The sequence below is a fragment of the Rattus norvegicus genome, chromosome 8 (genome assembly GCF_036323735.1).
Source record: "Rattus norvegicus strain BN/NHsdMcwi chromosome 8, GRCr8, whole genome shotgun sequence".
Taxonomy (NCBI): Eukaryota; Metazoa; Chordata; class Mammalia; order Rodentia; family Muridae; genus Rattus; species Rattus norvegicus.
In genome coordinates, this window is record NC_086026.1 from 29,030,639 (window position 1) to 29,048,923 (window position 18,285).

An 18,285-nucleotide genomic window follows, 5' to 3' on the forward strand; every position below is an offset into this window, starting at 1 on the left:
GAAGTCCTTATCTGTTCCTGTGTGTTGAAGGACATTTCACATTTCACTAGCAGTTTTAGAGAATCAGGTCTTATGAGGTTCTCAACCCTCTCAAGTTGCACTTTGTGAAGGGTGAGAGAAAAGGGCATGGTTCATTTTCATACATGTTGTAATCCAGGTTTCTCAGCACTGTATATTGAAAAAGCTCTTTCTCAGATGTATGATTGCTTTAGAGAGGATGGTAATTTACAAGACACTAACTCTTCTGATGCAGGGGCATCCAGTTTTTACTACCTTCTTCAATTTCCTCCTTCAGTGTTTCAAATTCTTTTTTTTTTTTTTTCTTTTCTTTTTTTCGGAGCTGGGGACCAAACCCAGGGCCTTGTGCTTGCTAGGCAAGCGCTCTACCACTGAGCTAGATCCCCAACCCCTCAAATTCTTTGTTATAAGGAGTCTTCCTTTTCTTTGGTCAGGCTCATTCCAGGGTGTGTTTTTAATCTACCTGCAAATGATTTTTATCAGAAAGGACTCTGTTCCTCTCCACAGTACTATCCGTCTGCATTCACATAGCCAATGCCTCAAAGTTGAACAAGAGAGTCTGAAGTTCTGCCTCACCTGGAAGGTTCCTCCCACTCACCCGCCCCCAAATCAAACTTCTGGCCTCCAGTTACTTTTGTTTTTTCTCTCTCTCAAGACAGGGTTTCTGTGTATTCCTCGCTGTCCTGGAACTCGCTCTGTAGACCAGGCTGGCCTCAAACTCAGTATAGTGAGAAACTACAAAGAAAGGCAGATAACAAGATAGAAGGAGAGGGATGAGAGTGACTCCAGTCACTCTTAACACAGACAGAAAAACAAAAACAAAAAAACCCAAAACGCTGAGGTTGGGAACACCATGGATGAAGGAAGAGGGGGCAGATATCTGGATAAAAGGTAGCTTAGCTGACCAGCTAAGTGGACAGAGCTCTGAGAAAACCACACAGCTAGTCTTTGATGGCTCTGGTCAGTTCCCATGAAGCTCCACCTGGGAGACACACAGGGGACACTGTTGTCCTTTCCTATATTCTTGCATACGATGTACCTAATCGCAAGATGCTAAATTGTAAGAACCTCTAGGGAAACGCCCAGACATGAGCTGGGGATTGAACTCAGGTCCTCTCTAAGTACAGTTTGAGTCCCTAACCACTCAGCCATCTCTTCACCCCTTCCACCCTTGCCATTTCAACTCTTAAAACCTTTACATCGATTTCGACTTACCTATTTGTTTTCCCTATGACATTATGCCTGTGCCTTCCTCAGGGATGGGTATCAGTTACCATTCTGTTGCTATGATAAAATACTATGACAAAAAGCAATGTGGAACAAGGACGGGTTGCTTTTATCTTCTGGTTCCTGAGGGATAAGAGTATATCGTGTTGGAGAGACATGGCTGCAAGTGCAGGAACAGGAAGCTGAGAGTGCGTACTTCAAGCACATGCAGGAAGCAGAGCGAACACGTGGAGATGGGCTGTATGCCTTAAAGCCTGCCTTATGTGTTTTCTCCAGTAAGGCTGAACCTTGCATGGCTCTGTAACCTCCCGTAGACAGTACCAGCAGCTGGGGCCCAGGGCTCAAATGTTTGTGCCTGTGGGGACATTTAGGGACCTACATCTCAGACCAGGAAATACTTTATTTATTTTTGCTTTTTAAAACTTTCCATTTATTCACATCTCATGACTTGTTACGCTTCCTTAATAATTTTACTTTTTTTTTTTTAGATTTATTTTTATTTTACACGTATGGGTATTTTACCAGCATGGATGTCTGTAGACCACATGTGTACATTGCTGGCAGAGGCCAGCAAGAGGTGTTGATTTAGAACTGGAGTTAGACATGTTAAGTGTAATGTGGGCACTGGAAATAGAAGCCAGATCCTCTGGAAGAACATTTATTCTCTTAACTATTGAGCCAGCTCTACCTTTGTTTTCTGAGACAGGGACTTGTGCAGCTTCCCAAGAGATCATGATTATCAAGGCTTTGAGGCCACTGAGGATGGGGGGGAGGGGAGCATACCTATTCAAACTACCACATTCTACTACCCGCCCCCCCCCCCATAGGCTTGTAACCAAAACCTAATGCAAAATGTGTTTAGTCCAACTTCAAAAAGTCCCAACAATGTTTTAAAAGTCCGAAGTTCAAAGTCTCTTCTGAGATTTCATGCGATCCCATAACTGTAATCCCCTATAAAAATCAAAATAAAAAAGCAGATCATATATTTCCAAGATATCATGGCCCAGGATATACATTTATGTTCCAAAACAGGCAAGGGAGCACGGCGAGGAAACCCTGGACCAAAGCAAGGCTGAAAACCAGCTGAGCCAACTCCATCCAGACTCTAACTCGTGTCTGATGTCAAAGGGCTCTTCAGATCTCCAACTCCTTTCAGCTGTGTTGACTGCAACAAATTTCTTTCTCCTGGGCTGGTTCCACTCCCTGGTAGCAGCTTTCCTCGGCAGGTATCCCACAGGTCTGACATCTCTGACCTCTTGGAGTATCTAGGCAATCCAGGCTTCCCCTTCTCATTCTCACAGAATAGCCTCTCTGGACTTCCATGCCAGGGACACCCCAGCCACATGCCTGGCCTCAGCTACCTTCCTTAATTGCAAAGGAGATTCAAGGTGTTCCTGGTAGCAGTGGACCTGGAAACCCAACTTGGGTCCTCTTTGCCAAGCACCAGCCTCAGCTTAGAGAGGGGTTCCTGAGAGAAGGGGTATTTGAAAAGAATAAAAATAACTCAAAGTCGGGGTTGGGGATTTAGCTCAGTGGTAGAGCGCTTGCCTAGCGAGCGCAAGGCCCTGGGTTCGGTCCCCAGCTCCAAAAAAAAAAAGAAAAAAGAAGAAAAAAAAATAACTCAAAGTCAATCATGGGGTACAAGGTGACAGACAGCCCTTTGCTCAAGGCAGCTCTCTCTTGCTTGAAACCAATACTAAAAACTCTGGATAACTCTTGTAGACCAATATTTTATTTACATATCAGTTCAGTCATTACTCCAAGTTCCCTTTTGATTATCTCATGAATCAGCATCCCCTGACAGACTCCAGACCCTTGATTCTTAAAGTACATTTCTTTTTCTTTCCTTTAAACATTGCAAATGAATTCAGAGATCTGCCTGTCTTTGTTAAGCACAGACAGTAACTTTAGCTGGGTGGGATCTGGTCCTGAGAATACCATTCCTACCTCACCGGAACCTATCCTTGCTGTCCCTGGCTGACCTTGAACTCAGGAATCTGCCTGCCTTTGTATCTTTCTGACAAGCTGGGTCATAGTGCAGCTGCCTGTGTTCATTCAGGTTTGTGAAGCCCCTCCTATAATTCATATTACATCTTTATATTTTCAGAAACTATGTATTTTGAACTCATGTTTTCAGAGTTGTTTTTCACAGCCTTGGAGTATGAAGTTTTCTCATTCTTCCCATTCACAGGGCTCTTCATCCGAGTTGTCCACTGCTGCTACTTGTGCCTTGAAGTATAAAGCTATCCTGCATTCTTCTCTTTCAAAATGCTTGCCACATGCTCCCGTTCACTGATGTAAAGTGAGCCGTGGCTTGCAGCAGAAGCCTTTCTCACATTTGCTACATTCAAACTGTTCTTATCTGTGTGAGTTATGCTTTGATTATTCTTATCTGAGTGAGCTATGCTTTGATGTCGAATGAGGTGTGGCTTGCGGGAGAAACCTTTCCCACATTCTCCGCATTTGTAGGGCCTGTCACCTGTGTGAGTTCTTCCATGGACAACGAGTTGTGACTTATAGTAGAAACATTTTCCACATTCTGTACATATATATGGGTGATCATCTGTATGTATTATCTGATGTAGAGTGAGGTGTGATTTGCAATAGAAAACCTTCTCACAGTCTGTGCATGCGTAAGGCTTCTCGCCTATATGATTCCTCTGATGTAGAGTGAGTTTTGACTTCTTGTAGAAGGCTTTCCCACACTCCGTACATTCATAGGGCTTCTCACCTGTGTGAGATCGTTGATGCACAGTGAGGTCTGACTGGCAGTAGAAGAATTTCTCACACTCTACACATTCAAAGGGCTTCTCGTTGGTATGAATCCTCTGATGTCGAGTTAGGTGTGCCTTGTAGTAGAAAGATTTCCCACATTCCATGCACTCAAAAGCCCTCTCGCCCGTGTGAGTTCGCTGATGTAGAGTAAGGTGTGACCGGCAGTGGAAAGATTTTTGGCATTCCGTACAATCGTAAGGCCTCTCGTTCGTGTGAGTTCTCTGATGCAGTGTAAGGTGCGCTAAGCGGTAGAAGGCTTTCCCACATTCAGCGCATGTGTAAGGCTTCTTGCTCATGTGAATTTTCTGATGCTGAGTGAGGTATGCCTTGTGAGAGAAGGCTTTCGCGCATTCTGGACACTCATAGGGCTTCTCACCTGTATGAACTATTTGATGTAAATTAAGTTTTCTCTGAGAGCAGAAGGCTTTCTCACATTCCTTACATGTATAGGGCCTCTTACGTACATGAGTTCTTGGGTGACTTGTGTGCTGTGTGTTGGGAGAGAAAGCTTTCTCACACTCTGTACATCCACAGAGCCTTATGTCTTTAAGAGTTTTCTGACATACTGTATCTTGTGAGTTCTGGAAGATGCTTGTCCTGCATTCCTCATACTCATGGCTCATCTCTTCGTGAGGTCTCTGACCTTTAGTCTTGTAACGGAGAGCTGTCTGACCCATAGGAAACAACTGAATCCCCGTGCACTGGGACTTCTGACAGAACGTCTTCCCATGGGCTTCCCTTACACAGGTTTTTGACCCTCGATGGACCTTCTTCTGTTGCTCCTTTAGCTCTGCCTTGAAATAAAAGAATTTGTTATATTTCTCATATCTGCAGACAGGACTTTTCCTAGCTTTTGTTCCCCCAGTCACTCTTGCATTTCTCACATGTACACACTTTGTCTACTGAGTCAACTCAGTAGGATAGGACAGAATCCTAAATAGATTAATAGCGGTTAGATAACGTCACATGTTCTGTGTCTTGGGCTATGTATATAAGTGTCACTTATTACTGAATTTACTATAACATCTTTAAAATGACACTTCACTCTGTGTTACTTGATGTAACTAACATCGAGTTAGTGTAGAATGATAGCCCTGGTCAAATACACTGAAGCTTTGCTGTGATGGAAAAGAAGACATCTTTCTTTTGATGCAAGAGAGGTTTGCCAATTGCTCTGAAAAGAGAAGGGGGGAGTGGGGAAAGGGGGTGGGAGAGACTGAGGGGAGAGGGGGGGCTGCCATCAGGATGTGAAATGAATAAATAAATAAAAAACTTTGGGTTATTCTCTCCTCTGTAATTTATGAGACTAAATATTGAGGAACAGCACATTGTTGCCTGGGTTGAGTATTTGTAAGTGTGGGGGAGAGTACATCCATGTTTGCACATGTGTGTCTGTTGGTGCACAAGTGTGCATGCACATGAGTGTGTGTCTGCAAGAAGAGACTAGAGGCTGAGATCAGGTGCCTTTCTCAATCACTCTCCACCATATCTTTTGAGAAAGGGTCTCTCACTAAAGGAGAAGATTGTTGACTTGGATAGTTTTGATGTCCTGAAGTCCTAGACATCCTTCTTCCCCATTCTTCTGAGCACTGGGACATCAGCTGCCTGTGGCCACATGCAGCTTTTTCATGGGTTCTGAGGATCAAGCTTAGGTCCTTGTGTTTGCAAGGAGTCTACCCAAGGAGCTGTTCACATTTGTCTGTAGGTTTTAAGTGAATTTCACCTGCTGTTTCCTGGTTTCTCCATTTCTCTACAATATTAACGATAGATACAAGGTGCTCTGCCCACTGAGGCTTCTTGCCAGACACCCATAACATTCTTATGGGAGAGAAGTTCCCCTATTTATGGCCAGGTTTGGATTAAGTCAAGTGCCCAAATTTAATGTTTTACTTACAATCTTTTCACTCGATGCCTTGTGTTGGGTGGTTCTACCTTGCCACACACACACTTTGTGACTTTTCTGGCTGGTCCCAATTGGTTCAGTCAATACATGAACATCTAAAATTAGAATAAAAATGTCCTTATCAACGAATCACACATCAGTCTTCTTCTTTTTTTTTTTTCCTTTTCTTTTTTTTCAGAGGTGGGGACCAAACCCAGGGCCTTGTGCTTGCTAGGCAAGCGCTCTACCACTGAGCTAAATCCCCAACCCCACATCAGTCTTCTTTATGCCATTCTAAAATAAACTGGGCTTCTTTTTCCTCATGATAGCTGTAAAATAATATTGACTAGTAATAAGTGTAAACATGTTAGAACTTCACGGATTCACGTAACAGGTGAGGCGACTACACTATACGCTGGTGATGTGTCTTGCTGCCTTGCCTTCTGGTAAAGCACAGGATGAGCTGCTCCCCTTTGTCGGTTTTAGGTGAGTCTCATCTGCTGTTTCCTGGTTTCTCCATTTCCCTAGGATATTGGATATTAACTGTACATACAAGGTCATCTACAGCACCCTCATTCACATGTCAAATAGGCTTATTTTTAAGGTCTACAGAGAGTGTAGGTATAGTCAAATGCTCTTGCCCCTAAGTCGGAAAAAACATTCCTACGTATGTATTTAAAATGCCTTACTTTACACTGGGTGAAAGCAATAGAATACCACTCCGTGGGTTTTGTTACGAAGAGCATCTTCCTCTAGAAGTAGAAGACGCCCTCTGCCAAATCCTCTTTGCTCTCGGTTACCCAGCTCCTCCACCTTCTGGACTGCTTTACTTTCCAAAGCAATGATAATTTTTTTTTATTAAAAGTAAAATAGCCAGCAGTTTATTGTGCAAGTGCATTTTTCTTGCTCATGGGTGACATTTTTGAATAGAAACAGTATATATGGAGCCAAGGTCTCGCCGACTCACTGTAGCTGGCCTGGAACTCGCTATGTAGACCTGGATGGCCACCTGCCTCTGCCTCCCAAGTACAGAAACTCACTCATACCAGATTAATTGTACAACACACTCGGCGGGTCGTCCCCTTCGGCAGGTTTGTTTCTCCTACTGTGTGCCCAATTCTGCATTCTTGGCTTCGCCTTCGCCCATGATACAGAACACAACTTTCCCATTTCAGTTCTAACCTATTTCACCTTACGTGATAAAGTGTACTCCTATCCATGTTTCTGGAAGTCCATGGACATATTTATTACTATTTTTTAAACACATTCTTTTCATTTTTTTTTTTAATATATTTTTTTTTTTGGTTCTTTTTTTTTTTTTTTTCGGAGCTGGGGACCGAACCCAGGGCCTTGCGCTTCCTAGGCAAGCGCTCTGCCACTGAGCCAAATCCCCAACCCCCTCTTTTCATTTTTTAAAGGTTTATTTATATATAAAGAAATGCATTAGGGGCTGGGGACTTAGCTCAGTGGTAGAGCGCTTACCTAGGAAGCGCAAGGCCCTGGGTTCGGTCCCCAGCTCCGAAAAAAAGAACCAAAAAAAAAAAAAAAAAAAAAAAAAAAAAGAAATGCATTATATAAACATATATACCTATATATTCACACACATATACACACATATATCTTTGAGGTTTTAAGAAAAATATATATACTTTCTTCCATTAATTTATTTGTTTATTGACTTTACATCCTGATCACCTCCCTCCCCACCCAGCTCCTCCCCCTTCTCTTCCCCCTGTTCTCCGAGAAGAGGGAGGCATGGCCTAATTCTTATTGAAGGCTGAATCACACACTTTTATTTGTTTGTTTGTTTTTTCTTTTTTTTTTCTTTTTTTTTTTTTCTTTTTTTTTTCGGAGCTGGGGACCGAACCCAGGTCCTTGCGGTTGCTAGGCAAGCGCTCTACCACTGAGCCAAATCCCCAACCCCCACACACTTTTATATAACAAGTCATCTGTGAGTCTAATGATGATAACATACCTTGGTTATTGTAATTTCTTAGTAAACGTGGGCCTACAGGTTTATCTGCTCTGTCCCTTATTTTAACTCCACCATGTATATAGACAGGTGAAGGACATCTGCCACGTTCAGTAGTTCTATTTCCCATTTTAGAGAAAAACAAATAAAAAACTTCCTGAGTGAATGGACAACTGTACATTATCAACGTGTGTGTGTGTGTGTGTGTGTGTGTGTGTGTGTGTGTGTGTGTGTGTGTGTGTGAGTGTGTGTGTCTGTGAGTATGTGAGTGTGTGTGTCTGTGTGAGTGTGTGTCTGTGTCTGTGTGTGAGTGTGTGTGTGTCTGTGTGTGAGAGTGTCTGTGTGTGTGTGTGTCTGTGTGTGAGAGTGTATTTGTGTGCCTGTGTGTCTGTGTGAGTGTGTGTGTATGTCTGTGTGTGTCTGTGTGTGAGAGTGTGTGTGTCTGTGTGTGTGAATGTGTGTGTGTTTGGAAGTCAGAAGACTAATTTCAGGAGTTAGTTCTTTTCTCCTATTTCATTGTGGTGGTTTAAAGGAAATGTCCCCAATAGACCCATCGGGAGGTGTAGCTTTGTTGGAGTAGGTGTGACATTCTTATAGGAAGTGTGTCACTGGGGCAGGGTTTGAGGTCTCAGATGCTCATGCTAGGCCTAGTGTGGCACTCTGTCCCTGGTGCAAATCCATGTGTAGAGTTCTCAGTTGCCTGGCTCTCCAGCACCCTGTCGACCTGCAGGTACCGTGTACTACCGTGCTTCCCGCCATGATGATGGATGAAACCGCTGAACTGTTAGGCAGTACCAACTAAATGTTTTCCTCTACAGTAAGAGTTGATGTGTTCATGGCATCTCTTCAAGCAATAGAAACTAATAAGAAACTAATTAAGCCACCGTTGAGCAGTTTCTCCTTATTCCCGCTGTACTGGTCCATGAGCTTCTGGGCAGTTTTTACTGACCGGAAACTCACTGTGGAGAGGAAACCAGCCTCAAATTCAGAGTGCTGAGGTTAAAGGCATTTACCACCACTCTCACTTTAAACTTTATTTTAAAGGAAAGAAGAGAAAGAATGAACACTGTATCGCTGCTCCCATTAAAGCAGATACTCTTCTTTGAGCACGAAACATAGTTTCAATCTTGTTACTTCTGGCCTTGTCAGCGTAGTTTATTATTCAGGAGTGGAATACTGAATTAACGTAAATTGGCACTTTGAGAGGAGTGTTATTTTTTAAAAACATTGGTTCACAAATCTTCAGGGTATATATATATTTACATCTGAGATCTCGCCATGATATAGCTCATAGTTTCATAACAAACAAACTTACTTCAGCTTTTCATATGCTTCAATTATTATTATAAGAAAACCTAATGTTTCAGAGGCTCAGTCCATTATCATCATGGTGGGGAGCATGACAGCATCCAAGCAGACATGGTGCTGGAGAAGCCAAGAGTTTTATATCTTGATCTGTAGGCCGCCAACAGGAGGCTCTCTTCTGCACTGGGCAGAACATGAGCCATAGGAGGGGATCCCAAAACCCTCCCCAACAGTGACACACTTCCTCTAACAAGGTTACACCTCCTCCAGGAAGGCCACCTCTTCTAATAGTGACATCATGGGCCAACCATATTCAAACCACCACATTTGTGTATGACCTGACTGGAAAGTTGAAATTACTTACATTAAGGGCTGCTATTAGAAATCAGGAATGTTTTCTTCCACATTAGAGGCTTCCTGGTTTACTAAGCTAATATTGAACATGTTCTTTGTGCCGGTGTTAATTCTAGGAGTGGAACTCATTCATCAGGAGTGGGTTTTGATAAAAGTAGGTAAAGAAAGCTCAACATGGGCAATGGCGGATGAACTTTCTTCCTGCCGACCTTCCTTGCCTTCACTGACCTGGGAGGCTCCTGCCCGAGGCTTCTGCTACATTCCATGGCCCAAGTCCTTGCTCCAACTTGAAGATCAACTCAGGTTTGTTCATACAGTGCCCTGTAAGTATGAAAGAACAGACAGATGATGCCAGAGTGCCGAGTCAGGTCTATAAAAAGCATGAATAGCTCCAATTCATAAACGGTGCTGTGATCAGTGATTAGAAACTTTTGGTGGAGTTTACTCGGTATTTGTTGACTGGAATACTATCTTCGGGGTCATTAAACTGCACCATAAATAACATAACTTGGTGGCTTTTAAGAAAACAGAAGTGGAGATTCCTTCCTGCACCCATTCCCCCGCCCACCAGGCCCTCTGGGGCACGCCCAGCTGCCTTGATCCCTGGAGCTCCACGGTCCCACCACCTCTGCCAGCCTTCATCAGACCTGCAGAACCAGAATCGTACAGGAACATCCAGGGACAGCCAGGGCAATATGACAACTTCAGACCACAGCTATCTTACTAGAGTAAGCCCTGGATATCCTAACACAATCAAAGCACAAGAAAATGGCCTTAAATTCAATCTTATAAAGATAGGGGCCTTTTAAAGAGGAAATGAATATTCCAGGGACTAAGCCACTACCTAAAGACTATATATGGGGGGCTGGGGATTTAGCTCAGTGGTAGAGCGCTTACCTAGGAAGCACAAGGCCCTGGGTTTGGTCCCCAGCTCCAAAAAAAAGAACCCCCCCCCAAAAAAAAGACTATACATGGACTGACCCTGGACTCTGACCTCATAGGTAGCATTGAATATCCTAGCAAGAGCATCAGTGGAAGGGGAAGCCCTGGGTGCTGCTAAGACTGAACCCCCCAGTGAACGTGATTGTTGTGGGGAGGGCGGCAATGGGGGGAGGATGGGGAGGGGAACACCCATATAGAAGGGGAGGGGGAGAGGTTAGGGGGATGTTGGCCCGTAAACCGGGAAAGGGAATAACACTCGAAATGTAAATAAGAAATACTCAAGTTAATAAAAAAAAAAAAAAAAAAAAAAAAGACGAAATGAATAAATCCCTTAAGAAATACAGAAAAATATAATCAAACAGGTGGAGACCTTTAAAGAAAACAAATAAATCTCTTTAAAAAAATACCTTTAAAAAAGTAAAGGAAATAAATACAACTGTTCAAGACCTGAAAATGGAAATAGAAGCAGTAAAGAAAGCACAAACTGGGGAAATCCTGGAGATGGAAAACCTAGGGAAGAAAACAGAATTGAGAGATGCAAGCATCAGCAAGACAATATAAGACATGGAAGACAGAATTTCAAGGATAGAAGACACAATAGAAGAATTTGATGCATCAATCAAAGAAAATGTTAAATCTAAAAAATTCTTGACAAAAAACATCCAGGAAATCTGGGATACCATGAAAAGACCTAACCCAAGAATAGGATTAGAAAAAGGTGAAGAGTTCCAGCTCCAAGGAAAAGAAAATATTGCAACAAAATCAGAGAAGAAAATGTTCCCAGCCTAGAGAAATACAGCATACAAGAAACCATCAATAGGACAAAATAGCTGTCGATAAAATGGGAAAAGATCTTTACCAACCCTATATCTGACAGAGGACTAAGATATTAGACACCAAAAAACCAAATAACCCAATTTAAAAATTGGGTACTTAGCTAAACAGAGAATTTTCAGTGGGGCTCTCTAATGGCCAAGAAGCACTTAAACTTGTTCAATGTCTTTAATCATCAGAAAAATGCAAATCAAAATGACTCTGAGATTAGAATGGGTAAGTTTAAAAACTCCAAGCATGAGCTGTCAAGGATACAGAGCAAGAACACTCCTCCATTACTGGTGGGATTGCACAGTGGTATAACCACTGTGGAAATTGATTTGGCAGTTTTTCAGAAAATTGGGAATAGTTCTACCCCAAGACCCAGCTAAACCACCCCTGGGCATACAACCAAAAGATGCCCTATTATACCACAAGGACACTTGCGCAACTATGCTCACAGCAGCTTTATTTGTAATAGCCAGAAACTAGACAGAACCCAGATGTCCCTCCTTTGAGGAACAAAGAAAGAAAATGTGGTACATCAATACAATGGAATACTATTCAGCTATGAAAACAAAGAAAGCATGAATTCTTCAGGCAAATGGATGGGATGGAACTAGAAAATATCCTGAGTGAGGTAACCCAAACCCAGAAAGATGTATATGGTGTTACTCACTTATAAGTGGGCATTGGCCATGAAGTACAACCATACTACAATCCACAGACCCAAAAAAACTGGATAAGGAGGTCCCAAGGCAGAATTCATGAATCTTACTCAGAGGGGAAACAAAATAGTCATCCGTGCTGGGCAGGAAGGAACTGGGTGGGAGAGGGCATGAGGAGGGGAATGGGAATCAGGTGTGGGGACAGGATGTGGGAGAGGACTGGGAGTGAGAATGGGAATCAGTGGGGAGCATCCCTAGGACTAGCTGGAGACCTGGGATGGGGGTGACCCTAGTGAAGATTTCTACCAGAGGTGGATAAGCAGCCTGAAGTGGCCACCTCCTGTAACCAGGTGAGACTTCCAGTGAGGGAGGGGAAACTACAAGCTGCCCACAAACCTGAGACCCAAAATTTGTCCTGCCTACCAGATGTACAGAGATAAAGACAGAGCAGAGATTAAAGGAATGGCCAGTCAATGACTGGCCCAACGTGACATCCATCCCAAGTAAGACAGAGAATCCCTGACACTATTGATACTCAGCTATGCTTGCTGATAGGAGCCTAGGATAACTGTCTCCTGAGACGCTTCTCCCACCTGCTTATGAAAACAGATGCAGAGACCCACAGCCAAGCCTCAGGTGGTGCTAGGGGAGTCTTGTGTGGAAGAGTGAGGGGTAGAATTAAGTGAGCTGGAGGGATTAAGAACACAAGAAGACCCACAGAGCCAACTAACCTGGTCCCATGGGGAATTCATGGAGACCAAACCACCAACCAAAGAACATGCAGGGGCTTGACTTGGGCCCCCCATACATTTGTAGCAGATGTACGTCTTTGTGTGGGTCCCCTACCTATTGGAGAGGAGCCTGTCTCTGACTCGGTTGCTTGCCACTGGAATCCTTCCCCATAAGTGGACTGCCTGGTTTTACCTCAGTGGGAGAGGATACCCTTAGGCCTATGGAGACCGAATGTCCTAGGGTGGGGTGTACCCAAGGAGGGCTTCCCCTTCTCTAAGGAGAAGAGAGGGGTTTGTAAGGATGGGACTGGGAAGGGAGGAGTGATGGGGGCCACCAGGATGTAAGATGAATAAAAAGAAAACTCGAAAACCAAAAGTAAGAACCAAAAGAGAGAATGTCAGTTTCCAGAAAGGCCTGGGCCACGGTATGATCCCTGTGTGTGGGCATGCAAGCATGTGTTTGTGTAACAAAGCTGAGCACCAGAGGATGCTTGCATGTGCACAGGCTGCACGGCCTTCCTTTAAAATACAAAACACTGGTCATTTGTTTGTATTTATCTTTTGCCAACCTGGGCACTAAATACAGGATCTTTTGTGATCAGAAGAATTAATACTGTCCAAAAGGCCACAGTACTTAAAATCACAGATTCAATAAAATTATCATTTTTCTTAAATTTTTATTCATTTATTTTATGTATATGAGTACACTGTCACTGTCTTCAGACACACCAGAAGAGGGCATCAGATCCCATTACAGATGGTTGTGAGCCACCATGTGGTTGTAGGGGATTGAACTCAGGACCTCTGGAAGAGCAGTCAGAGCTCCTAACCACTGAGCCATCTCTCCAGCCCCAAATCATCATCTTGAGAGCATAAAAAAGGATGTCTTAGTGTCTGAACAATACCAAAGACTACAATCGTGACAACAACCTTGTCACAATAAATTTGAAGTCTTCGCAAGACCAACCTTCAAAGCTTTCTACAGAGATAGGAACCAAAAGTGCGAGGTCCTAGTATAACAAGGGACATATAAACAGATGGAACACAATGGACAATCTAAATAGAAAACCTTGTATATTTAGTGTTATGTTTTGGACCTAAAATGTCCTCCAAAGATCAGGCATTAATAACATGGTCTCCATTTTCTGGAATCTATTTGTAAGAAATAATGTCATGGGGAACCACCTTAAAAGGAATATCAGCCCCATCTCTCTACTTTCTGGCTGTAGTGGTATGAGCAATTTTTGCACAATGTTCTTACACCCCAGAAGGCCAGGCTCCTCCTCATCTTTCTCTGTTCTTGTGTGAAGACGGAAATGTGCAGTTTCTCCCAGCACTCCAACATGCTTTTCTTTTCTTTAAGATGGTGTTTCTCTGTGTAGTCCTGGCTGTCTTGGAACTCACTCTGTAGACCAGGCTGGCCTGGAACTCACAGTAATCCTCCAGTCTCTGCCTCCCAAGAGCTGGGATTAAAGGCGTGTGCAACCACACCTGGCTGGCTTACCAAAGCCGAGTTCGAAAAGAGAAATCCTGGGCAGATAAACTAGTTTGTTCTCCTCAGAAGAAAAAGCACCTCAAAAAAGGGGGCAGTGAGAAGAAGCTTAAAGGGTCCACCAGGCAGTCAAATCCCAGTGGCTGGCACTGGCAGGTAGGTCTCCTGCTGATTTCACAGCCAAGAGGATTCAGAAACCGGAAGTTAAGGGAAGCTCAGTCACAGCGTGCCACAGAAAGGCCAAGATGGCGGCTAAGACGACCGCAATGGCTGTGCTCATGCCCCTACAGGAACAGCAGCACCTAAGCGAAACAGCTCGAGTCCATGGGTGCCCTCATGGGTGGAAAACATTAAATAGGCAGTTCAGACTTTTCAATAAAAATGCCTCTGTTACCCTAAGACAAATGAACTAAAAACAATACCACAAGCAAAGGCAGACCTTTATGCTTTTAAAAGAAATATTTGTCTCCAACGTTCCGTCAGTGCTTTGGACCGCTAATCCACCCACCACCTGATTTTCAACAAGTCTCACGAACTCAGTCAGAAGGAATAAGTCTCATATATAAGCCACCATGGTAAGAAACAGGGTAAGAAAAGATAGGTAATGGACGCCTCATTGCCACCATAAAAGAAGTCGACTAAAAAATTAAATAGGTGACTTGAAAACCATGAAGCGCCTAGAGTATACAGACAACATTTTGAGGCAATGATGAAGACAGTGTTTTCATTAATACATGTGAACAACAGGACACATAAGAAGATATCAACCTCAAAATCATACATCCAGAAAAGCAAGCAGTTAATAGACGAAATCAACTCACAGAATAAGAAAATATATGTTAAAGTACTCATTTAACGAGACATTCATTTCCATAACATATAAGCTCACTGAACAGTAGGAGGGGCCTCCACATTGTTTACTCTATATTTTCCCAGAACAGTCAAAGACATCAGTGAAATGAGTGTGCACCCACAGGCCTGTATCTTATCCAAGCTCCAAGATAAAGACTACAGCAGAAAAGTAGAGGTGAGAGCCATGTTTACTCTGGAGTCTGGAAAACACATGAGGGGGCAGAGAAACCATGAGTGGAATTTTCTGGGATGTACGTGGATGGAATGAGCTGCTTATATTGTACAGGACAGCAATACGTGTATGATTGGAAGCCATTAAATCCTTCAAAATATTATCAGAGAAGTTTTAAATGTTCACAAGTGGAAGGAACAATGCCCTAGCTGATAAATTTATTTCTTTTTTTTTTTTTTTTGGTTCTTTTTTTTTCCGGAGCTGGGGACCGAACCCAGGGCCTTGCGCTTCCTAGGTAAGTGCTCTACCACTGAGCTAAATCCCCAGCTCCTGATAAATTTATTTCTTAACTTCATCTGATCATTATGAACTAAGTAAGTACACTGCAAAAAGACACTGTTTCTCAAAAGCCCTTCTGCTATTACAATGTGTCTACTGAAATGTATAATACAGAATTAGGATTAGGTTCACAATGATTCATCCTACCAAGTAAAGGAGCAAGTAACTGCTACTGAGAGTTCTAGGATTCGGACTCACCCAGGAACACTAGGCTCCTGTAGTTCTCCAGCATCACGTCCCTGTACAGGGTCCTCTGGGCAGCATTCAGGTCCTGCCACTCCTCCAAGGTGAAGTCCACAGCTACGTCCTCGAATGACACCAACCCCTGGAATGACAGGTTTCTCTTCAGCCCAATCCTTCAGTTTTTGGAACAGAAAGTGGGGTCCACCCTACTCTCTATGTGTCATACCAGGGTCTCATAGCAGGTGACATTTGATTTGTCTCATGGGAGAAAGAAAACTCAGCTCTGTAACGATGTCAGAAAACATGGCTGGAGTTTTCTGAAGGATTTCAATACAGACAGCTGTTCCCAGGCTTCCCCAATTACAATCTGGTATCTGCCACTTCCTGGAAGGAGTTGTTGGCCCAAGCACCAAATGACTTCAGGTTTTTTTTTTGTTTTGTTTTGTTTTTGTTTTTCTTTTTTCTTTCTTTCTTTTCTTTTTTTTTTTTTTTTTTTTTTTTGGAGATGGGGACCGAACCCAGGGCCTTGCGCTTTCTAGGCAAGCGGCTCTACCACTGAGCTAAATCCCCAACCCCATGATATCAGTTTTAAAAGCGTTTATTGAATACGGAAAAGCCCAGAGCTCTGGAAATAAAGATATCTTCCTGGATCTCAAAAGAAGAAAAGAGTGTGTAACTGCGTCCCTGACCTGATCTTCATTTGGGATGTGGAAACGGGTGGAAAAACAGAACTCTGACTATTCACAGGCAAACACTTGGGGGCTCTCTTCCAATGGCTGTTGGCAGCTTGAATTCTAACAGACTCCAAGATATTGAATGCATCAGAGAGCAGGACTCCTAAACTCTAAACACATTTTTATTTAAAAAAAAAAAAAAAGAAAGAAAAGAAAACAGAGACAAATTAAAGTGCTTGAGAGAAAACAGGCATGCTAAAGAGGGAAGCCTTGTATTCTGTTCTTTTTTGTTAAGATTTATTTATTTATTATATAAGTACACTGTCGCTGTCTTCAGACACACCAGAAGAGGGCGCCAGATCCTATTACAGATGGTTGTGAGCCACCATGTGGTTGCTAGGAATTGAACTCAGGACCTCTGGAAGAGCAGTCAGTGCCCTTAACTGCTGAGCCACCTCTCCAGCTGTTTTTAATACAAAAGTTAATGCAAACATTTTACAAACTTACATTACAGTTCTTTAAAACCTTGAACATAGGTGTTGGGGATTTAGCTCAGCGGTAGAGCACTTGCCTAGCAAGCGCAAGGCCCTGGGTTCGGTCCCCAGCTCCGAAAAAAAAAAAAAAAAAAGAAAAAAGGGAAAACAAACAAACAAAAAAAACCAAAACAAATAAACAAAAACAAACAAACAAACAAACAAAAACCTTGAACATAGAACTACCAAAGGACCCAGGAATCACTCTGCTGGGATGTTTCGAAAGGAACAGAAATCTGAATGTCAGAAAATGGCCTCAATGAAAATTAGAGGACCAAGGTCATCCTCAGCTACAGAAGGTGGGATACATCAGAATCTGTCTCAACGAAAACAAAACAGCACGCCTTTAATCCCAGCCCTATGAGTTTGATGCTAGTCCAGTCTACATAATGAGCTCTAGGCTAACCAGGGCTACAAAGTGAGACCCAGCTGCCAAAAAAAGGGGAAAGTTTCACATCCATGTTCACAGTGACACAGATCAATCACAACGCCGACACAGAAAATGTAGGTGCTTCTTAGGTGTAGGTACAGAGTTCATACCAAAAAGAGATGGGGTTCCAGGATCCTGGGAAACGGAATAGAGCGTGACGTCCCAGGGACAGGATCGCCTGAACTGTCCCCAAACCCCAGATATGGCGTCTCAGGGAACTGGACGGCGGGAACCATCGGGGACAGAGACGTGGGGCCAAGGTGCAGAGACAACGGAGAGCAGATCGACTGGGGTTACGGTTTCCCTTCCCGCCCAGCATGAGACATGCTCTGAGTCAGAGCTACGGAAAGCGTTGCAGCAGGGCTCGGGTCTCTGCAGGGGCCTCAGACCGGACAGGACAAGCGGAGCCCGCCCAGCCCCCACCCCACGGCCGGGCAAAAAAGGCTCGGGCTTCCGGACCTGCCAGACTCACCATTTCAGGGTTCCGGGACACCCAGAGCCCTCACTGTGGTTCTCAGTGGAGAAATGGGACACGCGGCGACTTCTCCGAACTTCTGGGCGAGCGCGGAACACATACATGGACAGGACCCAAGATGGAGAGCAGGTGGGACAGTGGCGCAGGTATTCAGAAACAGGACTACGCAAGACTGAAAGCCCGCCCCTACTCTCTGTCTGTGTGTCTGATTGGACATTCGTCGTCACCTAGGTTCTCAGAGACAAGGCTTCACGTCTCACCTTCTCAGACTCTAAATGTCACCAACCATTGGTGAATTTAAAAAGATTGACAAGTTCTTGGCTGTATTTTAAGGCCGGGCTTCATGTGGAAAGACCAGACAGAACCTTACATTTAAGTAGAACCTTCTACTTAAGGTTATATCATCTAGTAAGTATTTATAAATAGAAACAGTGTCATGCCTTTTTTT

At 43.5% G+C, this 18,285-nt stretch overlaps 1 protein-coding gene across 1 annotated transcript; it reads right to left on the minus strand.

Annotated features, from left to right (window-relative positions):
* Positions 1–1,627: 1,627 nt before the first annotated feature.
* On the minus strand, positions 1,628–18,020 carry Zfp599 (zinc finger protein 599). Its single transcript, XM_006242700.5, has 5 exons — positions 17,835–18,020; positions 15,741–15,867; positions 9,762–9,854; positions 5,915–6,018; positions 1,628–4,814 (listed from the first exon to the last, which is right to left on the minus strand). Exons 1-5 carry the CDS (start codon positions 17,835–17,837, stop codon positions 3,489–3,491), a joined length of 1,653 nt encoding a protein of 550 aa, XP_006242762.2. The 5' UTR covers positions 17,838–18,020; the 3' UTR covers positions 1,628–3,488.
* Positions 18,021–18,285: the final 265 nt, after the last annotated feature.

Bases quoted from the DNA above. Each gene is read 5' to 3' on its own strand.
- Zfp599 (XM_006242700.5), bottom strand. The intron at 9,855-15,740 runs GTGAGTCCGAAT...TCATACTTACAG, and splicing joins CAGGAGCCTAGTGTTCCTGG to GGCACTGTATGAACAAACCT. The intron at 6,019-9,761 runs GTCAGTGAAGGC...TTCTAATTTTAG, and splicing joins CTCGGGCAGGAGCCTCCCAG to ATGTTCATGTATTGACTGAA.